This window comes from Somniosus microcephalus, chromosome 10 (genome assembly GCF_052327205.1).
Source record: "Somniosus microcephalus isolate GS21.2 chromosome 10, FLI_Smic_1.0, whole genome shotgun sequence".
NCBI classification, from domain to species: Eukaryota; Metazoa; Chordata; class Chondrichthyes; order Squaliformes; family Somniosidae; genus Somniosus; species Somniosus microcephalus.
In genome coordinates, this window is record NC_140996.1 from 66,888,406 (window position 1) to 66,915,760 (window position 27,355).

Genomic DNA, 27,355 nt, shown 5'->3' on the forward strand with positions numbered 1-27,355 from the left:
AAAAATCCGTTGCACAAGAGTGAATGCTGCAAAATGGCTGCCCTTTATAGTGCAGGGTAAGTGCCCTTTAATTTGCGCTTCCCGCGGCCCGCCTCGGCTGTGTACCGTTCCACTTCACAGTCGTTAGGGCCGCCCGGCGCACAATGGGGCGGCGCGAGTGAAGTTCCGGTTCCGGGCGCACAAAGGGCGTTGCACGACGAAATGACGTCATGATCTGTGCGCGCAGCTGAGCGCGCGCAAAGACTTTGTGCCGGCGCTAAATGTCTACTGAAGTTGGGGCGAGGCGCAGATCGCTCAGCGCCCGGGCGCTAAGCGCCTAGCGCTCGAGATCTGCTCCTCCTAAGGCGCTAACGGCTGGCGCAGCCAACTGAATTTCTAGGCCAGTGTCTTTAAAGTTATCGATGAGATAATTCTATGGCCAATACTTGGAGCGAGCAATATATTAACACTCTAACACTCTTGTCAGAAAAATTAGTTCACTCTTTGCAATATTGTAAACTTGGGTTTGTTGTACACAATAGTGTGTTTCATGTGAAATAACAACAGAAAATGCTGGAAAAACTCAGCAAGTCAGGCAACATCCGTGGAGAGAAATTTGAGTTGACGTTTCGGGTTTGACCCTTCTTCAAAACAGTGTGTTTCATGTGCGTCAGTTATAAATGATGTCAATTCCAGTTTTATTTTTATTTACTTACAGGTACACAAAAAGCCCGATAAAGTAAATGAAGATCTTCTCAGTGATGAGGATTCGGAAGGCAAGGGGATCTGGGAGTCGATCACAAGGTATTCTAACAACAACAACAAAATTAAAGTCTGGGTTTATTTAATTATTTCCTGCTTCTTTGATTATTGATATATGATCATAGATAACTGCCAGTGAGTTACAAGGTGTTTATAGTAGGAGTAATACTATGAGTTTATTCACCGGGACAAAGCCTCACCTGCCATGAGCATATCAGTGATTTGGGCACACGCCTCCACAATTTTCTGTGAACAGAAGATCAAGGAAACATAGAAACACAGAAGATAGGAGCAGGAGTAGGTCATTCGGCCCCTCGAGCCTGCTCCGCCATTCAATGCGATCATGGCTGATCATCCAAATTCAGTACCCTGTCCGTGCTTTCTCCCCATACCCCTTGATCCCTTTAGCCTTAAGAAATATATCCAACTCCTTGAATATATTTAATGAATTGGATAGATAGCAGGTGACTGAATTCACAATATGTCCTGCCGACAGATGAGGCTATGCAGCAGGCGTGTGAACTTGTAAAATTGCTCCTATGGTGTAATTCAGGTGTTCAGTTGATATTCTAATTGGTTTGAACAGATTATATTATCCAAACTATGAGATTTTTGCAGTTATCTTGAATTTCCTGATTGATAACTTATTTTCGACAGTATACATTGTAATACAGTAAGTTTTTTAAAAAGTTATTTTCGTCTCAAAAATTTCCACTCAGGTTGGTGAACAAAATTAGGGCACATGGAATTGGGGATAATATACTAGCATGGATTGAGAACTGGTTAACAGACAGAAAACAAAGAGTAGGGATAAATGGGTCTTTTTCAGGATGACAGGCTGTGACTAGTGGGGTACCACAAGGATCGGTGCTTGGGCCCCAGCTATTCACAATCTATATCAATGATTTGGATGAGGGGACTAAATGTAACATTTCCAAATTTGCTGATGAAACAAAGCTAGGTGTCAGTTGCGTAGAGGATGTGAAGCGGCTTCAAGGGGATCTCGACAGGCTCAGTGAGTGGACAAGAACATGGCAGATGGAATATAATGTGGATAAATGTGAAGTTATCCACTTTGGTAGAAAAAACAGAAAGGCAGAGTATTTCCTAAATGGTGAAAGATTGGGGAATGCAGATGCTCAAAGGGACCTGGGTGTCCTTGTACATGAGTCACTGAAAGTGAATGTGCAGGTGCAGCAAGCCATTAGGAAGGCAAATGGTATGCTGGCCTTCATTATAAGAGGATTTGAGTACAGGAGTAAAGAAGTCTTACTCCAATTATATAGGGCCTTGGTGTACATGTGAAACTTACTCCAAGATTAGAGCATACTTGATGCAGGCAATGGGAGATGGTAGGTTTAGTATTCTGAAAGGACGGATTAAATTGGCTGAAGGAGATTCTTCATCTGAACTTCTTTTTTGAGGAACACCGTTCTAGCCCCATGTTTAGTTTCAATTTAGCTCCAGTAAGTCTCTGTGATCTTAGGTCCCTTCTACTGAACTGCGTTCGCTGGAAGCTGTTTAGTAATGTGCCACTTTCTGTTATGCTAAATCTGCCCTATGTATCTGCAGGCACTAAGGACAGTATCCGGTGATGTGTGTACAACAGATGGCAGAGCAATTAGAAATATGCATCAACCACATCATGTGGGACTTTGCAACGCTGTAGTCCACCCTGGAGCATGTGGCAGTTCTAGGCCAATGTGTAGTGGATTCCCCCACCACAATGGCCCTGAAGACAGCCTTGGATGCTCAAACTGCTGTTGTAGAGGTCTTGGGCACAAAAGTGAAGACAGTTCTCTCTTCTGGCCTTTGAGTGAGTGGGACTGGATTCAGACAAGTATCTTTCCAGGCTTCACTGATCTAAGGGGTGCCTCTTCTTTCCCATAGGAGACTGGTCATGCAGAGCCAGTGCCCAGTTCCAGTAGCATGGCAGATGTGTGCTCATATGACAGTGCTGTCTCAGGATAGCACCGCATCCGCGCGCTCCACCTAGTCCTTTCAACTGCTTATACATATGGCAGAAAGGAAGCAGGGCCATGCTGCCCATGTAGTAGCACAAAGAGGTGCAGCCTGCAATAGTTCCATCTCAGGGCTTCCATAAGATGAGGGCCACCTCAGTGCCAAGAGGCTTATAACATGCATCAGCCAACTAGCTCACATATTCCAATCACACAGGTAGCATTTAGAAGCATGAGCCTAGGTATAAGAGGTCACACATCACACTGGCACCAAGAGGAGGTGGCAGGACTAAGTTCTAGCAACAAATATAGGTAGTGCAAGGTAGTGCAGGAGTCCCCTGAGTGCATCGCGCTCTCTAACCAATACTGGTGAGGGCGATGGTTATACATAGGTAGAAAGAGGGATGAGGTCTTGCAGGCAGTTATTAGGGAGCTAGAAAAGAGATTAATAAGCAGGACTTCAAAGGTAGTAATCTCCGGATTACTCTCGGTGCCACACGCAAGTGAGTACATAGAAACATATAGAAGATAGGAGCAGGAGTAGGCCATTCGGCCCCTCGAGCCTGCTCCGCCATTCAATGCGATCATGGCTGATCATCCAAATTCAGTACCCGGTCCCTGCTTTCTCCCCATACCCCTTCATCCCTTTAGCCTTAAGAAATATATCCAACTCCTTCTTGAATATATTTAATGAACTGGCCTCCACCGCCTTCTGTGGTAGAGAGTTCCACAGGTTCACCACTCTCTGGGTGAAGAAATTCCTCCTAATTTCTGTCCTAAATGGCCTACCCTTTATCCTTAGACTGTGTCCCCTGGTTCTGGACTCCCCGACCATCGGGAACATCCTTCCTGCATCTAGTCTGTCAAGTCCTGTCAGAATTTTATAAGTTTCAATGAGATCACCTCTCATTCTTCTAAACTCCAGCGAGTACAAGCCCAATCGACCCAATCTCTCCTCATACGTCATTCCTGCCATCCCAGGTATCAGCCTGGTGAATCTTCGCTGAACTCCTTCCATGGCAAGAACATCCTTCCTCAGATAAGCCGACCAAAGCTGCACACAATACTCAAGATGTGGTCTCACCAAGGCCCTGTACAACTGCAGCAAGACATCCTTGTTCCTGTACTCAAACCCTCTCGCTATGAAGGCCAACATACCATTTGCCTTCTTAACCGCTTGCTGCACCTGCATGCTTACCTTCAGCGACTGGTGCACAAGGACACCCAGGTCTCGTTGCACTTCCCCTTCTCCCAATCTATTGCCATTTAGATAATAATCTGCCTTTCTGTTTTTGCCACCAAAGTGGACAACCTCACATTTATCCATGTTATATTGCATCTGCCATGTTTCTGCCCAATCACCCAGCATGTCAAAAACATCCTGGAGTTTCTCGACATCCTCCTCACAGCACACATGCCCACCCAGCTTTGTGTCGTCTGCAAATTTGGAGATATTACATCTAGTTCCCTTGTCTAGATCATTAATATATATTATGAATAGCTGGGGTCCAAGGACCGATCCCTGCGGTACCCCACTAGTCACTGCCTGCCACTCGGAAAAAGACCCGTTTATTCCAACTCTTTGCTTTCTGTCTGCCAACCAGTTCTCTATCCAAGTCAATACCTTGCCCCCAATCCCATGTGCCTTAACTTTACACGCTAATCTCTTATGCGGGACCTTATCGAAGGCCTTCTGAAAATCCAGATACACCACATCCACTGGTTCTCCCTTATCTATTTTACCAGTTACATCCTCAAAAAATTCCAGTAGATTAGTCAAGCACGATTTACCTTTTGTGAATCCATGTTGACTTTGTCCGATCCTGTCATTGTTTTCCAAGTGCTCTGCTATTACATCTTTTATAATGGACTCTAGCATTTTTCCCACTACCGATGTCAGGCTTACCGGTCTGTAATTCCCCGTTTTCTCTCTACCACCTTTTTTGAATAGTGGGGTAACATTAGCTACCCTCCAATCCATGGGTACTGTTCCAGATTCCATCGAATGTTGGAAGATGATCAGCAATGCATCTATTATTTCTAGGGCCACTTCCTTAAGTACCCTAGGATGTAGATTATCAGGCGTTGGGGATTTATCGGCCTTCAATCCCATCAATTTCCCTAACACCATTTCCCTACAAATACTGATTTCTTTCAGACATAGGAGGATATAGCAAATGAATGCGTGGTTGGAGAGATGGTGAAGGAGGGACAGTTTTAGGTCCTTAAGGCATTGGGTCCGGTTCTGGGGGAAGGTGGGACCTGTACAAGCCAGACAGGTTACATCTCAACATACCGGGAGGTTTGCTAGTGCTGTTGGGGAGGGTTTACACTAGCTTGGCAGGGGGATGGGAACCTGAGCATAGATTCAGAAGGGAGAGAGTGCAAGCTGGAAATGGAAGGCATTAAATTAGTAAGTGAGTTTGGAAGGCAGAGGAAACAAAGCTAAAAAATAGACAACAAAGGGGTTTGGCAGTGCTTAATGGTATATACTTCAATGCAAGCAGTCTAGCAAATAAGGCAGATGAGCCGAGGGCACAGATTGACATGTGGAAGTATGATATCGTAGCTATTACTGAAACATGGCTGAAAGAAGGGCAGGAATGGCTGCTCAACATTCCCAGTTACAGGGTTTTCAGATGAGATAAAAAGGGGGATAAAAAAGGAGGGGGGTCACAATATTGGTTAAAGAAACAATTACAGCTATGAGGAGGGATGATATGTTAGAAGGATCATCAAATGAGGCCATATGGATTGAAATGAAGAACAAAAAGGGGCAATCGCACCGCTGGGAGTGTACTATAGCGCCCCAAACAGCCAGAGGGAGATAGAAGAGCAAATACGTAGGCAAATACTCTGAGAAGTGCAAAAACAATAGGGCAGTAATAGTAGGGGATTTCAACTACCCTAATATTAACTGGAATAGAATCAGTGTAAAAGGTATAGAGGGCGCAGAATTCTCAAAATGAATTCAGGAGAACTTTTTTAGCCAGTACGTAGCAAGTCCAACAAGAGAGGGGGTGGTTCTGGATCTAGTTTTGAGGAATCAAGCTGGGCAGGTGGAAGGGCTATCAGTGGGAGAGCATTTTGATGGTAGTGATCATAATTCAGTTAGATTTAGCGTAGTTATGGAAAAGGACAAAGATAGACCAGGAGTAAAAGTTTTCAATTGGGGAAAGGCCAGTGAAATGTGATTTAGTAAAAGTGGACTTGAAACAGCAACTTGAAGGTAAATCAGTGTCAGAGCAGTGGGAGGCATTCAAGGAGGAGATAGTGAGGGTTCAGAGCAAATAGGTTCCCACAAAAAAAAAGTGTGGGACTCCCAAATCTAGTGGCCCCTGGATGTCAAGGAGCAGACAGGGTAGGATAAGGCAATAAATGCTAAGCTTCTGTCAGATACCGAGAGCTAAATGCTGCAGAAAGCTTAGAGCAGTATAGAAAGTGCAGGAGCGAAATTATAAAGGAAGTTAGGAAAGCAGAGAGAGGGCATGAAAAAGTATATGCAAGTAACATCAAGGAAAACCCCAAGATGTTTTATAAATACATAAAGAGCAAGAGGATAACTAAAGAAAGATTAGGGCCTATTAGAGACCAAAAAGGTAACCTGTGTGTGGAGGCGGAAGAAGTGGGTATGGTTCTTAATGAATGCTTTGCATCTGTCTTCACAAAAGAGAGGGACGATGCAAACCTTGTAGTTAAGGAGGAGGCGTGTGAAATATTAGATGAGGTAAGCATAGTGAGAGAGGAAGTATTAAGGGGTTTAGCATCTTTCAAAGTAGATAAATCACCATGCCCGGTTGTTAAGAGAAGCAAGGGAGGAATCCAATCCTCTCTGGCTACAGGTGTGGTGCTGGAGGACTGCTAACATTGTACTGTTGTTTAAAAAGAGAGCCAGGGATAGACTGAGTAATTACAGGCCACTCAGCATAACCTTAGTGATGGGCAAGTTATTGGAAAAAAATTTGAGGGACATTATTAATCATCATTTATAAAGCCACGGATCAATCAAGAACAGTCAGCATGGATTTGTTAAGGGAAGGTCGTGTCTGAATAACTTGATTGAATTTTTTGCAGAGGTAACAAGGAGGAGCGATGAGGGTAGCGCGATAACGGAGACCAGGCTTAAAAAAGAGCAGGATTGGGTACTAAATATTCCTGGATATAAGGTGTTCAGGAAAGATAGAGAAGGTGTGGCAGTATTGATTAAGCAGAATATTGCAGTGCTGGAGAGAGAGGATGTCCTGGAGGGGTCAAGGACAGAATCTATTTGGTTAGAGTTAAGAAACAATAGAGATGCCATTACACTACTAGATGTATTCTATAGGCTGCCAACTAGTGGGAAGGATATAGAGGAGCAAATTTGCAGGGAAATTACAGAGAGGTGCAAGAACTATAGACTAATGAAAGTAGGGGACTTCAACTATCCTAATTTAGACTGGGATAGTAATAGTGTAAAGGGCAGAGAGGGGGAAGAATTCCTGAAGTGTGTTCAGGAGAACTTTCTTGATCAGTACGTTTCCAGCCCAACGTGGAAGGAAGCATTACTGGATCTGGTTCTGGGGAATGAGGTGGGTTAAGTAGAGCATATGTCACAGATCACAGAAACCCCACAGTGCAGATCGAGGCCATTTCGGCCCATCGAGCCTGCACCGACACATATCCCACCCGATCCCCGTAACCCCACACATTTTAATCCCCCTAACACTAAGGGTCAATTTATCATAGCCAATCAACCTAACTTGCACATCTTTGGACTGTGGGAGGAAACCGGAGCACCCGGAGGAAACCCACGCAAACACGGGGAGAATGTGCAAACTCCACACAGACAGTCGCCCGAGGCCAGATTCGAACCTGGGTCCCTGGCGCTGTGAGGCAACAGTGCTAACCACTATGCCACCGTGCTACCAGTAGGAGAACATTTAGGGAACAGTGATCGCAGTATCATAAGGTTTAGACTAGCTATGGAAAATGACAGGGTGCAATCTAGAGTAAAAATACTTAATTGGAGGAAAGCCAATTTCACTGTGTTGTGAACGGATCTGGCCCGGGTAAATTGGAATCAAAGATTGACAGGCAAAACTGTAATGGAACAATGGATTGCCTTTAAAGAGGAGATGGTTCGAGTACAGTCAGGGTACATTCCCACGAGGGGGAAAGGTCGGGCAACCAAAACCAGATCTCCCTGGATGATGAAAGAGATAGAGAGTAAGATGAAGCAGAAAAAGGGGGTGTATGACAGTTGTCATGTTGAGAATACAAGTGAGAATCAGGCTGAATATAGAAATTTCAGAGGGGAAGTGAAAAAGGAAATAAGAGAGGCAAAGAGAGAGTATGAGAATAGATTGCCATCTAACATAAAAGGGAATCTGAAAGTCTTCTGTAGGCATATAAATAGTAAATGGGTAGTAAGAGGAGGGGTGGGGCCCATTAGGGACCAAAATGGAGACCTACGCAAGGAGGCAGAGGGCATGGCTGAGGTACTAAATGAGTACTTTGCATGTCTTTACCAAGGAAGAAGATGCTGCAAAAGTCATAGTGAAAGAGGAGGTAGTTGAGATACTGGATGGGATAAAAATTGATAAGCAGGAGTATGAAAGGCTGGCTGTACTTAAAGTAGATAAGTTACCAGGACCAGATGGGATGCATCCTAGGATGCTGAGGGAAGTAAAGGTCGAAAATGCGGAGGTACTGGCCGTAATCTTCCAATCCTCCTTGGATACAGGGCTGGTGCCAGAGGACTGGAGAATTGCAAATGTTACGCCCTTGTTCAAAGAAGGGTTTAAGGATAAACCCAGCAACTACAGGCCAGTCAGTTTAACCTCGGTAGTGGGGAAGCTTTAAGAAATGATAATCCGGGACAAAATTAAGTCACTTGGACAAGTATGGATTAATTAAGGAAAGCCAGCACGGATTTGTTAAAGGCAAATTGTGTTTAACTAACTTGATCGAGTTTTTTGATGAGGTAACAGAGAGGGTTGATGAGGGCAATGTGGTTGATGTGGTGTACATGGACTTCCAAAAGGCATTTTATAAAGTGCCACATAATAGGCTTGCCAGAAAAGTTGAAGCCCATGGAATAAAAGGGACAGTAGCAGCATGGATATGGATTTGGCTAAGTGACAAGAAACAGAGAGTAGTGGTGAACAGTTGTTTATCGGACTGGAGGAAGGTATACAGTGGTGTTCACCAGGGATCGATACTAGGACCACTGCTTTTCTTGATATATATTAATGTCTTAGACTTGGATGTACAGGGCACAATTTCAAAATTTGCAGCTGACACAAAACTTGGAAGTATAGTCAACAGTGAGGAGGATAGTGATAGACTTCAAGGAGACATAGACAGGCTGGTGGAATGGGCGGACATGTGACAGATGAAATTTAACGCAAAAAAGTGCAAAGTGGTACATTTTGGTAGGAAGAACAAGGAGAGGAAATATAAACTAAAGGGTACAATCCTAAAGGGGGTGCATTAACAGAGAGACCTGAGGGTATATGTGCACAAATCGTTGAAGGTGGCAGGGCAGGCTGAGAAAGCGGTTAAAAAAGCAAACGGGATCCTGGGCTTCATAAATAGAGGCATAGAGTACGAAAGCAAGGAAGTTATGATGAAGATTTATGAAACACTGGTTCGGCCTCAACTGGAGTATTGTGTCCAATTCTGGGCACCACAATTTAGGAAGGATGTGAAAGCCTTAGCGAGGGTGCAGAAACGATTTACAAGAATGCTTCCAGGGATGAGGGACTTCAGTTATGTGGATAGACTTGATAGAGGTGTTCAAAATCATGAGGGGTTTAGACAGAGTAGATAGAGAGAAACTGTTCCCATTGGCGGAAGGGTCGAGAACCAGAAGACACAGATTTAAGGTGATTGGCAGAAGAACCAAAGGCGACATGAGGAAAAACATTTTTACGCAGCGAGTGGTTAGGATCTGGAATTCACTGCCTGAAAGGGTGGTGGAGGCAGATTCAATTGTGGCTTTCAAACGAGAATTGGATAAGTACCTGAAGGGAAATAATTTGCAGGGCTACAGGGAAAGGGCGGGGGAGTGGGACTAGCTGAAGTGCTCTTGCAGAGAGCCAGCGCAGGCTCAATGGGCCGAATGGCCTTCTGTGCTGTAACCATTCTATGATTCTATGATGTAGTCTACATCGATATTGGGAAGACTATTGACAAGGTCCCACATAGCAGACTGGTCAGAAAAGTAAAAGTCCATGGGATCCAAGGGAAAGTGGCAAGTTGGATCCAAAATTGGCTCAGTGGCAGGAAGCATAGGGTAATGGTCGAAGGGTGTTTTTGTGACCGAACTGTTGTTTCCAGTGGGGTTCTGCAGGGCTCAGTACTGGGTCCCTTGCTTTTTGTGGTATATATCAATGATTTAGACTTCAATGTAGGAGGCATGATTAAGAAGTTTGCAGAAGATACAAAAATTGGCCGTGTGGTTGATAGTGAGGAAGAAAGCTGTAGACTGCAGGTAGATATCAATGGACTGGTCAGCTGGGCAGAAAGTGGCAAATGGAATTCAATCCGGAGAAGTGTGAGGTAATGCATTTGGGGAGGGCTAACAAGGCAAGGGAATACATAATAAATGGTAGGACACTGAGAAGTGTAGAGGAATAGAGAGACCTTGGAGTGCATTCCACAGATCCCTGAAGGTAGCAGGACAGGTAGATAAGGTTTGTTTAGAAGGCATATGGGATACTTGCCTTTATTAGCCGAGGCATAGAGAGGTTATGCTAGAACTGTATAAAACACGAGTTAGGCCACAGATAGAGTACTGTATTCAGTTCTGGCCACCACACTATAGGAATAATGTGATTGCACTAGACAGGGTACAGAGGAGATTTCCCAGGATGCTGCCAGGACTGGAGAATTTTAGCTATGAGGAAAGATTGTATAGGCTGGGGTTGTTTTCTTTGGAACAGAGGAGGCTGAAGGGAGATTTAATTAAGGTGTATAAAATTATGAGGGGCCTAGGTAGAGTGGATAGTAAGGACCTATTTCCCTTAGCAGAGAGGTCAATAACCAGGGGGCATAGAATTAAAGTAATTGGTAGAAGGATTACAGGGGAGTTGAGGAGAACTTTTTTCACCCAGAGGTTGGTGGGGGTCTGGAACTCACTGGCTGAAAGGGTGGTAGAGGCAGAGACCCTCATCACATTTAAAAAGTCCTTGGATATGCACTTGAAGTGCCATAATCTACAAGGCTACAGACCAAGAACAGTAAAGTGGGATTAGGCTGGAAAGCTCTTTTTCGGCCGGCACAGATGCGATGGGCCAAATGGCCGTAAATTTCTATGATTCTATGATATGTAGTTAAGTATGGGGCAAGGACCAGGGTTCCAAACCCTCCGGGAATCTCCCAAATTTTGTGATTCCTATCCAAAGCGTTATCTCTAGCAGCTCGGTAGATCAGTGTTTTAAATTTCCCACCGCTGTGCGCCCTGGATGTTCAGGGAGCAGTTCTCCCACCTGAACCTCAGCGACGGACCAATGGTTGAGACATTTGCACTTCACTAAGGAGGGTGGCACTAAAATCCGCCATCTACTGCAGCCACAACTCTAACCTCAGAGCAGGGCAAGGACTGCATTGCCAGTGTCTGTGAAGGTGACCGTGGCCATAAACTTTTATGCGTCTGGCTCCTTCCAGCCTGGTGCTGGAGATATAAGCAATATCTCGCAGTTTGCCATCCACTGTTATAGAAGGGAGGTCGCTGAGGCTCTCTATTCAAAGAGAGATAACTTAATTTCATTCCCTCTTGTCAGAGAGACACAGGCGACATGAGCAAAAGAGTTTGCAAGGGTTGCCATCTTCCCCATGGTGCAGTGTCATTGACTGCACGCACCTTCCTTTACTGGCGCCTCATGTCAACTCTGCCATGTACCTGAACCAACTTCAACATGAGTGACTGTAGGCAGCGCAGGTCAATGCCCGGTATCCTGGTAGCAGTCATGATGCTTTCACTCTGCGGCAGTCCTCTGTGCCATTGTATTTCAGCCACAATGGCAAACCGAAGGGTGACTACTGGGCAACAAGGTCAATCTGCTGACGACATGGCTCATGACTCCGTTTTGTAACCCAGGCACATGTGCGCAGCATGCATATAGTGAGAGTCAAGCTGCCAGAAGAAATATAATAGAGCACACCATTGGTGTGCTGAAGCAACAATTCCGCTGCCTGCAGTACTCAGCTGACTGAGTCTCAAGATTTGTATTGGCATGCTGCATTCTGCACAACCTTGCCATCACCTATCAAACTGAGGAGCAAGAGCATCAGGACAAGGAGGAGGAGGCAGAAGAGGAAGTGAGTCTGCAACCTAGACAACCCCTTTCTGCTCGAGCTGTATGTGAAGAACTTATTCAAGTGCGATACCAGTAACCTCAACCCATTTAACAACAGTCCCACACTTCTGACCTTCCTTCTATCACTGACCATCGCATCGTCCTCTTGGCCACAATGCAAAAAGAAGCCAACACATTCCAAACCAAATTTATCAATTAAATCTGCAATATTGCATACAAAATTAAACTACTCACCCTTGTGCTTTCCCTTATTGCCTGTCTTCCTTGTGCCTTTGCCTGTCCTAGTGCTCCTACAGTGCTACACCAATAGCTGCAGTATAGCTGATGGAAGGCTGCTGACTTTCAGTGGAGGAGACTGTAGATGGCCTTGGAGGATGACCTCGAGCAACTGTAGGCCCAGAAGGTCCGACTTCAGACTGCACCACCTCGGCATGGTGGCTCCAGTTTGGGCTGGCTTTTTTATACTCATTCATGGGATGTGGGCGTCACTGGCAAGGCCAGCATTTATTGCCCATCCCTAATTGCTCTTGGCTGACAGGAAACAGCAAGAGCACTGGCGGTGAGGCAGGGGTGGGATCACGAATGCTGTATTCCTGAGAGAGGACATGTAGGGTTTTTTGGGGGGTTTTGGAGGCTTTGCCTGGTCAGTCAGCCGTGTGTCTGAGCTGTTCCAGCCCAGTGCGGTTCGAATCGCTTCCCCTTTGGTTCTGACCGCCGGACTTATTTCAGTAGCGATATAGACAAAACGAGACCAGTGGTTTGGTGCAAAGAAAACCAGTGTTTATTGAAATAAAGAATAAATTGCTATACAGTGAAAATAATTATGCATAAAGCACACTTTTACTTAACGGGGAGGAGAGAAGACGGACACATCGAGGGAAAATTGGCTAAAATGACAATTTAACAAAATTCCCATTTAGTTCCCACCACTTATACCTATCTAGGTTGCCTTGTAATGGGCCAGAAAGTTTATGCTCACCAGTCTATGATGTTGAAACGCCTGCTCCGTGCCCCTGCGGTCTGCCTTGGATTTTTCACCGCCCGAAGTAGAGATACCCCAGTAATTCAAAAGTAACTGCTGGTAATCCACTTCTTTGGGCGGGCTGTTTGCAACACTGGATCCAGATCCTTGGAGCTAAATATCTGGCATTGACCTCCGTGGCTATCTGCTCCCACAGCCTTCTCACCGTGTGTCTGGAGGGCCTTCTGCTCCCTTGAGGATACAGGACATCTCTCCTTCTTTCAGCCTCCTCCACCAAGGCCTCCAGTGCTGCATCGGAAAACCTTGGTGCCTGCTCTCTCCCATGTTGGTGACTTTAATCTACATATAGATTGGGCCAACCAAATTAGTAACAATACTGTGGAGGAGGAATTCCTGGAGTGTTTACGGGATGGTTTCCTGGACCAATATGTCGAGGAACCAACCAGAGATCAGGCAATCTTAGACTGGGTATTATGTAACGAGAAAGGATCAATTAGCAATCTTGTTGTACGAGGCCCCTTGGGTCGGAGTGATCATAATATGATCGAATTCTTCATCAAGGAAACTATGATGGTCTGAGGAGCGAGTTGGGTAGGATTGATTGGGGAATGGCACCCAAAGGGTTGACGGTGGATAGGCAATGGCAAACATTCAAAGACCGAATGGATGAGCTACAGAATTTGTTCATCCCAGTTTGGCATAAAAATAAAACAAAAAAGGTGACTCAACCGTGGCTAACCAGGGAAATTAGGGATAGCATAAGATCCAAGGAGAGGACATATAAATTGGCTAGAAAAAGCAATAATCCTGAGGATTGGGAGCAGTTTAGGAGTCAACAAAGGAGGACAAAGGGATTAATTAAGAAAGGTAAAATAGAATATGAGAGTAAGCTTTCAGGGAACATAAAAACTGACTGTAAAAGCTTTTATAGATATGTGAAGAGAAAAAGATTGGTGAAGTCAAGCGTAGGTCGCTTACAGTCAGAATCAGGGGAATTTATAATAGGAAACAAGGAAATGGCAGACCAACTAAATACATACTTTGGTTCTGTCTTCACAAAGGAGGACACAAATAACCTCCCAGAGTTGTCGGGGAACATAGGGTCTGATGAAAGGGAGGAACTGAAAGAAATCAGTATTTGTAGGGAAATGGTGTTAGGAAGATTGATGGGACTGAAGGCCGATAAATCCCCAGGGCCTGATGCTCTACATCCCAGGGTACTTAAGGAAGTGGCCCTAGAGATAGTAGATGCATTGCTGGTCATCTTCCAGAACTCGATAGAATCTGGAACGGTACCCATGGATTGGAGGGTAGCTAATGTTACCCCACTATTCAAAAAAGGTGGTAGAGAAAAAGCGGGGAATTATAGACCAGTAAGCCTGACATCGGTAGTGGGGAAAATGCTGGAGCCTACTATAAAAGATATAATAGCAGAGCACTTGGAAAGCAGTGACAGGATCGGACAAAGTCAACATGGATTTACAAAAGGTAAATCATGCTTGACTAATCTACTGGAACTTTTTGAGGATGTAACTGGTAAAATAGATAAGGGAGAACCAGTGGATGTGGTGTATTTGGACTTTCAGAAGGCTTTCGATAAGGTCCCACATAAGAGATTAGCGTGCAAAATTAAGGCACATGGGATTGGGGGCAAGGTATTGACTTGGATAGAGAACTGGTTGGCGGACAGAAAGCAAAGAGTTGGAATAAACGGGTCGTTTTCCGAGTGGCAGGCAGTGACTAGTGGGGTACCGCAAGGATCGGTCCTAGGACCCCAGCTGTTCACAATATATATTAATGATCTGGACAAAGGAATTGGATGTAACATCTCCAAATTTGCAGACGACACAAAGCTGGGTGGGAGGGTAAGCTGTGAGGAGGATGTCGTGAAACTCCAGTACGATTTGGACAGGTTGGGTGATTGAGCAGAAACATGGCAAATGCACTATAATGTGGATAAATGTGAGGTTATCCACTTTGGTGGCAAAAACAGGAAGGCAGATTATTATTTGAATGGCAATAGATTGGGAGAAGGGGAAGTGCAAAGAGACCTGGGTGTCCTTGTGCACCAGTCGCTGAAAGTAAGCATGCAGGTGCAGCAGGCGGTTAAGAAGGCAAATGGTATGTTGGCCTTTGTAGCAAGATGGTTCGAGTACAGGAAGCAAGGATGTCTTGCTACAGTTGCACAGGGCCTTGGTGAGACCACACCTTGAGCATTGTGTGCAGTTTTGGTCACCTTACCTGAGGAAGGATGTTCTTGTCATGTAGGGAGTGCAGCGAAGATTCACCAGGCTGATACCTGGGATGGCAGGAATGACGTATGAGGAGAGATTGTGTCGATTGGGCTTATACTCACTGGAGTTTAGAAGATTGAGAGGGGATCTCATCGAAACCTATAAAATTCTGTCAGGTCTGGACAGACTAGATGCAGGAAGGATGTTTCTGATGGCCGGGGAGTCCAGAACCAGGGGTCATAGTCTAAGGATAAGGGGTAAGCCATTTAGGACTGAAATGAGGAGGAATTTCTTCACCCAGAGAGTGGTGAACCTGTGGAATTCTCTGCCACAGAGGGCGATGGAGGCAAGTTCATTAAATATATTCAAGAAAGAGTTGAATATATTTCTTGAGGCTAAAGGGATCAAGGGATATGGGGAGAAGGCAGGGACAGGGTACTGAATTGGGATGATCAGCCATGATCTCATTGAATGGCAGAGCAGGCTCGAAGAGCCGAATGGCCTACTCCTGCTCCTATCTTCTATGTTTCTATGTTCAGCCATTCTTCCCTCTTTCCTTAGTCATAGAAACATAGAAGATAGGAGCAGGAGTAGGCCATTCAGCCCCTTGAGCCTGCTCCGCCATTTAATGAGATCATGGCTGATCATCCAAATTCAGTACCCTGTCCCTGCTTTCTCCCCATACCCCTTCATCCCTTTAGCCTTAAGAAATATATCCCACTCCTTCTTGAATATATTTAATGAATTGGCCTCTACTGCCTTCTGTGGTAGAGAATTCCACAGGTTCACCACTCTCTGGGTGAAGAAATTCCTCCTCATTTCTGTCCTAAATGGCCTACCCCTTATCCTTAGACTGTGACCCCTGGTTTTGGACTCCCCGACCATCGGGAACCTTCTTCCTGCATCTAGTCTGCCCAGTCCTATCAGAATTTTATAAGTTTCAATGAGATCACCTCTCATTCTTCTAAACTCCAGCGAGTACAAGCCCAATCGACCCAATCTCTCCTTATATGTCATTCCTGCCATCCCAGGTATCAGCCTGGTGAATCTTCGCTGAACTCCTTCCATGGCAAGAACATCCTTCCTCAGATAAGGCGACTATTCTGCCCTTGCAGCGCGTTCCTATGCAGAGCTAGACAGGTAGCTAACAACTTGATATCTTCCCATAAAAATCACAAGGCTTGACTTTTCTTGTAAACTTTACTGAAAGATTCTTATTGTGAAACTGAAATACAATGCAGAAATGGAAGCACACATTAGTATACAAGCACATAACTGATATGCATACACAAATTTAGGTACGCCTGAGCAACACAGTACATTTGGCATGTAACTTACCAAAACACGTGGAAACACAGCTTACTGTGAATATACATTTAGCAAACTGGAAGGCATTCTCTTTAAATTAGCCCTGTACATAGTGCATCAAAATACAGCTACAAGTTAACCAGCTAGACAGAGAGCGAGCACTTCACGGCTATCTGTGTAAGTTTGCTTACAGAGAAAAGTTACAAACTAAACATTTTCTGCAAAATATAGTGTACACTAATCATCTATAACATTCTCAAGTACTTACAGACAAATAGTGTCCAAGGCCGGAGCATAGCAAGAAAATAACTTCCCAGACCATGTGCGGCTGCAGGTCTATGATATATAGTAGTTTACTTTACTGCACTTTACTGCGCTTTATTGCACTTGCTAGGTACCAAATATCCACTAGGTGGTGGCACACAATGGAAATCGACCCAAATTACTCAAACCCCTGAATTAACTGGAAAACTAACATAAATTCCTAAAGGAAGGCAGCACAGCGACCAAAACTGGACACAATACTCAAGATGCGGTCTCACCAAGGCCCTGTACAACTGCAGCAAGACATCCTTGTTCCTGTTCTCAAACCCTCTCGCTACGAAGGCCAACATACCATTTGCCTTCTTAACCGCCTGCTGCACCTGCATGCTTACCTTCAGCGACTGGTGCACAAGGACACCCAGGTCTCGTTGCACTTCCCCTTCTCCCAATCTATTGCCATTCAGATAATAATCTGCCTTCCTGTTTTTGCTACCAAAGTGGATAACCTCACATTTATCCACGTTATATTGCATCTGCCATGCTTCTGCCCAATCACCCAACCTGTCCAAATCATCCTGGAGTTTCTCGGCATCCTCCTCAAAGCACACACGCCCACCCAGCTTTGTGTCGTCTGCAAATTTGGAGATATTACATCTAGTTCCCTTGTCTAGATCATTAATATATATTGTGAATAGTTGGGGTCCTAGGACTGATCCTTGTGGTACCCCACTAGTCACTGCCAGCCACTCGGAAAAACACCCGTTTATTCCAACTCTTTGCTTTCTGTCTGCCAACCAGTTCTCTGTCCAAGTCAGTACCTTGCCCCCAATCCCATGTGCCTTAACTTTACACGCTAATCTCTTATGCGGGACTTTATCGAAAGCCTTCTGAAAGTCCAAATACACCACATCCACTGGTTCTCCTTTATCTATTTTACCAATTACATCCTCAAATAATTCCAGTAGATTAGTCAAGCACAATTTACCCTTTGTAAATCCATGTTGACTTTGTCCGATCCTGTCACTGTTTTCCAAGTACTCTGCTATTACATCTTTTATGAAGGACTCTAGCATTTTCCCCACTACCGATGTCAGGCTTACTGGTCTGTAATTCCCCGTTTTCTCTCTACCATCTTTTTTGAATAGTGCGGTAACATTAGCTACCCGCCAATCCATGGGTACTGTTCCAGATTCCATCAAATGTTGGAAGATGATCAGCAATGCATCTACTATTTCTAGGGCCACTTCCTTAAGTACCCTAGCATGTAGATTATCAGGCCCTGGGGATTTATCGGCCTTCAATCCTATCAATTTCCTTAACACCATTTCCCTACGAATACTGATTTCTTTCAGTTCCTCCCTTTCATCAGACCCTATATTCCCAACATCTCTGGGAGGTTATTTGTGTCCTCCTTTGTGAAGACAGAACCAAAATATGTATTTAATTGGTCTGCCTTTTCTTTGTTCCCCATTATAAATTCCCCTGATTCTGACCGCAAGGGACCTACGCTTGACTTCAGCAATCATTTTCTCTGCACATATCTATAAAAGCTTTTACAGTCAGTTTTTATGTTCCCTGAAAGCTTACTCTCATATTCTATTTTCCCCTTCTTAATTAATCCGTTTGTCCTCCTTTGTTGAATCCTAAACTGCTCCCAATCCTCAGGTTTACTGCTTTTTCTGGCCAATTTATATGTCCTCTCTTTGGATCTTATGCTATCCCTAATTTCCCTTGTTAGCCACGGTTGCGTCACCTTTTTTGTTTTATTTTTATGCCAAACTGGGATGAACAAATTCTGTAGTTCATCCATGCGGTCTTTGAATGTTTGCCATTGCCTATCCACCGTCAACCCTTTGAGTGACATTCCCCAATCAATCCTACCTAACTCGCGCCTCAGACCATCGTAATTTCCTTTATTTAAATTGAGGACCCTAGTCTCTGAGTCAACAACTTCATTCTCCATCTTAATGAAGACTTCTATCATATTATGATCGCTCCGACCCAAGGGGCCTCGTACAACAAGATTGTTAATTAATCCTTTCTCGTAACATAATACCCAGTCTAAGATGGCCTGATCTCTAGTTGGTTCCTTGACATATTGGTCCAGGAAACCATCCCGTAAACACTCCAGGTATTCCTCCTCCACAATATTGTTACTAATTTGGTTAGCCCAATTTATATATAGATTAAAGTCACCCACGATGACTGCTGTGCCCTTATTGCACGCTTCTCTAATTTCCTTTTTAATGCCATCCCCAACCGCTGCACTAACGTTTTCTGCCCCTTGGTATTTCTCAGTTCTACCCATACAGATTCCACATCATCAGAGCTAATATCCTTCCTTACAATTGTGTTAATCCCTTCTTTAACCAGCAATGCTACCCCACATCCCTTTCCTTTTTGCCTATCTTTCCTGAATATTGAATACCCCTGGATGTCGAGTTCCCAGCCTTGGCCACCCTGGAGCCATGTTTCCGTAATCCCAATCAATTCATAATCGTTTAGCTCTATTTGCGCAGCTAATTCATCCACCTTATTACGAATGCTCCTCGCATTAAGACGCAAACCTTCACGCTTGTTTTTTTAACGCTCTTAGACCTATTAGAATTATTATTTACTGTGGCCATGTTTGATTTAAACCGTTGATTTCTCTGACTGCCACTTTTGTTTTTCTCCTTCCTATCTTTTTCTTTTATCCTTGTTTCCCTTTCCTCTGTCCCCCTGCTCAGGTTCCCAACCCCCTGCCATTTTAGTTTGAACCCTCTCCCAGAGCACTAACAAACACTCCCCCTAGGACATCGGTCCCGGCTCTGCCCAGGTGCAAACCGTCCGGTTTGAACTGGTCCCACCTCCCCCAGAACTGGTTCCAATGTCCCAGGAATTTGAATCCCTCCCCCTCACACCATTCCTCTAGCCACGTATTCATCTGAAATATCCTTCTATTTCTACTCTGACTAGCACGTGGCACTGGTAGCAATCCTGAGATTACTACCTTTGAGGTCCTATTTTTTAATTTACCTCCGAACACCCTATATTCATCTTTAGACTGTGGCCCCTGGTTCTGGACTCCCTCGCCATTTGGAACATCCTTCCTGCATCTAGTCTCTAGTCCTGTTAGAATGTTATAAGTTTCAATGAGATCCCCTCTCATTCTTCTAAACTCCAGCGAATATGAGCCCAATCGACCCAATCTCTCCTCATACGTCATTCCTGCCATCCCAGGTATCAGTCTGGTGAATCTTCGCTGCACTCCCTCCATGGCAAGAACATCCTTCCTCAGATAAGGTGACCAAAACTGGACACAATACTCAAGGTGTGGCCTCACCAAGGCCCTGTACAATTGCAGCAAGACATCCTTGCTCCTGTACTCGAATCCTCTCGCTATGAAGGCCAACATACCATTTGCCTTCTTAACCACCTGCTGCACCTGCTTGCTTACCTTCAGCGACTGGTGCACAAGGACACCCAGGTCTCGTTGCACTTCGCCTTCTCCCAATCTATTGCCATTCAGATAATAATCTGCCTTCCTGTTTTTGCCACCAAAGTGGATAACCTCGCATTTATCCACATTATACTGCAGCTGCCATGCATCTGCCCAATCACCCAACCTGTCCAAATCATACTGGAGTTTCTCGGCATCCTTCTCACAGCACACACGCCCACCCAGCTTTGTGTCATCCGCAAACTTGGAGATATTGCATCTAGTTCCCTCGTCTAGATCATTAATATATATTGTGAATAGCTGGGGTCCTAGCACCAATCCCTGCTGTACCCCACTAGTCACTGCCTGCCACTCAGAAAATGACCCGTTTATTCCAACTCTTTGCTTCCTGTCTGCCAACCAGTTCTCTATCCAAGTCGGTACCTTACCCCCAATCCCATGTGCTTTAACTTTGCACGCTAATCTCTTATGCGGGACCTTATCGAAAGCCTTCTGAAAGTCCAAATACACCACATCCACTAGTTCCCTCTTATCTATTCTACCAGTTACATCCTCAGATTCAGCTCATAAAGGACTCCCAGCACCTGCTCCAGGCACAATACACCTCCCCTTTAAGAGGTGTAGGCTAGCTTTAAGTAGTGGTAGCAAGTGATTTTGGACTCCCTGCTGATGCGTGCTCTGGTTGCATGCTGAAATCAAGATAACAAGCAGGCAGCAGGAAGATGCTGTCCTACCTGCATTACATCGAACGGGCATGGGGTAATCACGCATTGCGATCCCCGTGCATGTTTTCAAGGGCTATTCAATTTTGCCCCCGTAGAGTTTAAAGTGAAACAGTAAAAGGAGGCTTATGATAAATGTCAGGTTCATAATACAGTAGAGAATCAAGCAGAATACAGATAGTATAAAGGAGAAGTGAAAAAGGAAATAAAAGGGGCAAATAGAGTGTATGAGAAAAAATTAGCGGGTGAAATAAAAGGGCACACATATAAAGTGTAGGGACTAAAAAGGAAATTTTCTTGTGGAGTCTAAAGCCATGGCTGAGGTACAAAACTAGTACTTTACATTTGTCTTCAATAACGAAAAGGATGCTGCCAATGTCACAGTAAAGGAGGAGGTAATAGAGATATTGGATAGGATAAAAATAGATCAAGAGGAGGTACTTAAAAGGTTGGCAGCGCTCAAAATAGAAAATTCACCCAGTCCAGATGGAATGCATCCTAGGCTGCTGAGGATAGTAAGGGTGGAGATAGCGGAGGCTCTGCCTCCACAATCTTCCAATCCTCCTTTGATATGGGAGTTGTACCAGAGGACTGAAGGCTTGCAAACCTGTTCAAAAAAGGGGAGAGGGATAAACTTGGCAACTACAGACCAGTCAGCCAAACGTTGCTGGTGAGGAAACTTTGAGACAAATATCCGGGACAAAATTAATTATCACTTGGAAAAACATGGGTTAGTAAATGACAACCAGCGTGAATTTGTTAAAGGCAAATCATGTTTGACAAATGTGATTGAGATCTTTGATGAATTAATGCAGCGGGTTGGTGAGGGTAGTACGGTTGATGTTGTACATATGTGGGGAGAAATCGGGTACCTTTGCGCCTCCTGTTATCGCCTTTGGGGGGCGATAACGGGACGCTAATCACTTATCGACTGGGCGCGGCGAGATCGACTCCCGCTATATTCGGCGGGAGGTTTGCAGCAGCGATATGGTATTGCCCGGAGATCATGACATCATTGTGCGCATCGCCCCGGTAGCACCCCGGACCCGAACTTCGGTTCTGCCCCCTGCAGCATCACTGGGCGAAAACAATGGCAGCTGCAGGAGGCGTGCTTTGGAGGCCATTCTTAAAGGCGAGGTGGCCGAGGTAAGTGGAAAAAACTGTGAAATGCTGTTTCAGGTTTTTTTTCATTTTTCTTCTCCAGCGATTGATCAGCCCGGCACTCTACTGCAGTGCATCGGGCTGATCAGGCTGGATTGCGGTGCTGTCAGGAACCAGGTAAGGTTTGCCCTTGCAGAGCCTGCAGCGATGACCCTTCCCTTTAAGGGAGGGAAGGAGCCTTCCAATGCGCCAGCGCTACTTGGCCCATTGTGCAGTGCTGCTCGCCTACCGTCCCGCCTGTTGCGCTCCAGGAAGGAAGTAGAGCACTTGATTTAGCGCTCCACTTCCTTCCTGGAGCACAAAACCAAATTTTTTAAAAGTTGAAAGACTTTAGCGCCTGGTGCTAATATTTTCAACTTTTAAAAGGTAGCGGCCCAAACGGTGCTATAATGAATTTCTCCCCCAAGGACTTTCAAAAGGTGTTTGATAAAGTACCACATAATTGAATTGTTAGAAAGAAAAGAAAAAAAGACTTGCATTTATACTGCGCCTTTCATGACCTCGGGGCATCCCAAAGCACTTAATAGCCAATGCAGTACTTTTTGAAGTGTTGTAATGTTGGAAACACGGCAGCCAATTTGCACACAGGAAGCTCCCACAAACAGCAAATTGACAATGATCAGATAATCTGTTTTAGTCATGTTGATTGAGCAATAACTATTGGCCAGGACCGTGGATAACTCCCCTGCTGTTCTTCGAAATAGTGCCACGGGATCTTTTGTGTCCACCTGAGAGAGCAGGTTTCACTCCCTCAGATTTTTGTGCTCAAGTCCTGGAGTGGGACTTGAACCCTCAACCTTCTCACTCAGAGGTGAGAGTTCTACCAACTGAACCATGGCTGAATCTGTTCGCAAAATTGAAGCCGTTGGGATTAAAGGAAATTTAGAGACAGAAAACAGAGAGTAGTGGTGAACAGTTGTTTTTCATACTGCAGGGACATATACAATGGTGTCCCCCAGGGGTTGGTATTGGAACCACTGCTGTTTTTGATATATATTAATGACCTGGAATTCAGTACACAGGGCATAATTCCAAAAGTTTGCAGATGACACAAAACTCAAAAATGTAGTAAACAGTGAGGAGGATATTAACAGATTTCAGGAAGATATAGACTGGTGAAATGGGCAGACACATGGCAGATGTAATTTAACACAGATTAGTGTGAAGGGATGTATTTTGGTAGGAAGAATGAAGAAAGGCAATATAAACAAAATGGTACAATTTTAAAAGGGGTGCAGAAACAGAGAGACCTGGGATTACATATACAAATCTTTGAAAGTGGCAGGACAAGTTGAGAAGGCTGTGAAAAAAGCATATGGGATCCTTGGCTTTATAAATAGAGGCCTAGAATAAGGAAGTTATGCTAAACCATAATAAAACACTGGATAGGCCTCAACTGGAGTATTGTGACCAATTCTGGGCAACACACTTTAGGAAGGATGTCAAGGGCCTTGGAGAGGGTGCAGAGGAGTTTCACTAGCTGGAAGAAATTGCACAAACTTGGCTTTTGATTGGTTAAAAGCTGGCTCATTTTAAAAGACAGTATGAGGCAAGAAGATTAGATTAGCATGTGTAGCCAAAATAGGAAGGACTGTGAACAGATGAATACATTTATCGGTGAGCCCCAGAACTCTTTGGTGCTTGCATGAGTAAACTAAGTTAATCCAGGAAAGTGTATTTTAAAAAACTTCAAGCCAGTGGAATTCTATTCTGCAATGACATTTCAGTGTAATCTGTCTAATGTGTTACAATATATGTTTGGGCAATTGTATTAACTCAATAAGATTTATTTACAACAATAATGCTTGATATCAAATTACTGAAATAATCTGATATATATTGTAGCAAAATGAAAAGGTGTTAATAAAGTTGTTAAATACTAAGAATGTGTACAGTCAGTGATCTGTATTAATTTAGTAAATCTTGTCTAAATTTGGCCATTTTAAATTTGGGCTATCTCAGCGTAGCAGCAAATAGAATATGAACATTTTCAATTCAGCTACATCAAATACCCATTGAAAAGCAAAACCTACATGGATATAAAATCGCTTGCAACAGTTTAAATCAAATGTTCAAATAAATAAATTTATGCTATGATCAGAATTCAGGCCCAGAGCTCAAAATTGTGCAGCTCAGTGTAACCTCTGCTGATGTAACTTCTGTGTAATTGTTTGAAGTTTCATTCAATATCAAGTGATTTTCCTTCCTGTGCTTCAGCTTTGCAGAAGGTTTCAGATCCGATCAGTCTGAAAATGAGAAAGATGACATCCTTAACATTTTCTCTGTTGCATCAGGACATCTGTATGAGCGATTTTTGAGGTTAGTATTGTGACACAATGGCCCCGATATTAATTGTGAGATAGGGTGGGTGTGGGGAAGGCCAAAGAATCTGGTCAGGCCGGGGACATGGAGACCCTGGCGATCTTAAGCAGGGCTTCATTAACATATTGTAGGGCTGCCTACCGCCCGGCAGCCGGCTGAATTGACAGCCTGGTCGGCGGGCGGGAGGGAATGCTAACAGCAGGAGGCAGCAGCCGGGAACCCTTGGGAATGGTCCCCAGTACGGGGATGTGATTAGGACAGGGATGTTGATGAATGGGAGGGCTGGGGGGAGGTCAGCAAAAAGGGAGAGCTGAGGCTGTAGATCAGGGCTGGGGAAGGCCAAAAGCTTCCTTGAGCTGCCTGGGGGAGCATTCTTGCCCCGCCTGGCCTTCAAGGAGTGCTAAACGGGTCACTTACTTTGGGGAGTGGGTAGCAACTCACTGTACAAAAAAAATTCTCCTCATCTTGTCTCTGGTTCTTTTGCCAATTACGTTAAATCTGTGTCCACTAGAATAAATAGGTTGTAATCAGAAATAACATAATGACAATAGCAAGAAAGGACATAACTAACAAAGAGATTAGAAACATATTCCATATGCATTCAGATAAAGAATAAGGTTGGAGAAGCTGGATTTGTTTTCATTGGAGCAAAGGAGGTTATGGGGAGATTTGATAGAGGTGTACAAGATTATGACGGGTTTGGATAGGCTAGACGGGGAAAGGCTAGTTGATGGTACAAGGACTAGGGGACACAGATTTAAGGTTTTGGGCAAGAGATACAGGGGGGATGTGAGGAAAAACTTTTTTACGCAGCGAGTGGTGTGGACCTGGAACTCGCTGCTGACGGAAGTGGTCGAAGCAGAGACACTCAATGTTTTCAAGGGGAGACTGGATAGGCACTTGAGGGAAATAAACTTGCAGGGCTACGGGGATAGAGCAGGGCAATGAGACTGACTGGATTGCTCTACAGAGAGCTGGCATGGACTCAATGGGCCATTATGACTCTATGGGGGAAAAATTCAGTATCGCCCCGTTTGGGGCGCCATTATTGGCCATGCGTAAAGTTTAGCGCCTGGCGCTAATTATCGCCTCCGACGGCAAACATTGCTTTTATCGCCCCTGGAGGTGATTGGAGCGCTAAATCAGGCACTTCACACCTGTCTTAAGGCGCAAAGGCTGAGGAGCAAGGCGCTACCTCAGAGCGCTGGTGAAGCAAGGAAGGGCAAATCAAAATGAACCTGCAAAGTGCTGCTCAGTACCCAAACTCCTTCACACAGCGTTGAATCTCTCTAGAAGTCTCTCTCTCTCTCTCTCTCTCCCTCTCTCTCAGAATGCGTGGTGCAAAAATGTCACCAACAAAAAAAGGCAGGAAACAGTCGCCTTTAAATAGCGCTCCCCCAGTCCCTTTCTGACTGCAAAACGCTCCCCTCAACCTGTCGTTGCTAGTGGCAGGCGGTAAGGCAGGCGGCGCCACTCAATATCCAGTCCAGGGCATTGCGCACTCGACTGACATCACGTTCTGCCGGTGCAGGAGATCGTGGCGGTAGTGTTTAGCGCTGCCGCAAAATGTCTAGTTAATTTCGTGAGCGGCGCAAACATCGTCGCGCCCGGGCGCTAGTTACTTTGCGCCCCATTAGCACCCTCTTAAGGCGTTAACGGGAGGCGCAAACAACTGAATCTAAGGGACCAGTCACAATATTGGGGAAATACTGCAGATCACCAAATAGTGGAAAAGAACTGTAGGGAGAAATATTTAGCCAGATCTATGAAATGGGTTATAAAGAACACCGAAACTTAATGATGGGGGATTTCCACTACTCCAAAATAAACTGGCAGGAGAGGGGTTAAAGGAGAGAAGGGGGGGGAGTTCTTACAGTGTGCAAAAGGCTCTTCTGATGCAACAGAATGCTACACCAAGTAATGGGAAATGAACTGAAACAGGTAAGAAAAGTAAATAATAGCATCTAGGGAGTAGTGATCACAATATAATAAGGTTTAAGATAGTGATTGAGATAGATATAGATAGTAAAAACACTGAAGTAATGGATTGGAGATAAATAAACTATGAGGGAATGCGGATGGAGCTAAGGAAGGTAAACTGGAGAAAAATATTGACAGAGAGGTAGAATAATAGTGGACAATATTTAAAGGAAGGATTGAGAGAGTTCAGGTGAAATATGTTTACGATAAAATAAGAACGCACTAGCCAAGAATGAGACAACATGGATAAATAAAGAGGTGAAGTTAAAATTGAATCTAAAGAAAAAGGCAGATGATAAATCCCCTGGACCTGATGGCCAACATCCTAGGGTTTTGAAATAGGTGGCTATAGAGATAGTGGATGCATTGGGTGTCAACTTCCAAAATTCCATTGATTCGAGAACAGTTCCCTCAGATTGGAAGGTAGCGAATGTAACCCCACTATTTAAGAAAGGAGGGAGAGAGAAAACGGGGAACTACAGATCAGTAGTAGGGAAAATGCTAGAATCTATTATTAAGGACGTGGTAACAGGGCACTTAGAAAATAATAATAGGATTGGGCAGAGTCAACACGGATTTATGAAAGGGAAATCGTGTTTGACGAATCTGTTAGGGTTTGTTGAGGTTGTAACTAGCAGAATAGATAAGGGGGAACCAGTGGACGTGGTGTACTTGGATTTTCAGAATGCATTCGATAAGGTGCCACACAAGAGGTTATTAAACAAAACTAGGGCTCATGGGATTGCGGGTAATATACAAGCATGGGTTGAGGATTGGTTAACGGACAGAAAACAGAAAGTAGGAATAAACAGGTCATTTTCGGGTTGGCAAGCTGTAACTAGTAGGGTACTGCAAGGATCAGTGCTTGGGCCTCAACTATTCACAATCTATATCAATGATTTGGATGAGGGGACCAAAAGTAATATATTCAAGTCT

General features: G+C 44.5%; 1 protein-coding gene across 1 annotated transcript in view; it reads left to right on the plus strand.

Moving 5' to 3' along the window:
- Positions 1-27,355, plus strand: part of LOC147111533 (UDP-glucose:glycoprotein glucosyltransferase 1-like) — a 680,288-nt gene that overhangs the window by 535,443 nt on the left and 117,490 nt on the right. Inside the window, exons 24-25 of the mRNA XM_085999896.1 lie at positions 698-783; positions 24,335-24,436. Coding sequence (XP_085856022.1) covers positions 698-783; positions 24,335-24,436 — 188 coding nt within the window. The remainder of the gene's footprint in view (positions 1-697; positions 784-24,334; positions 24,437-27,355) is intronic.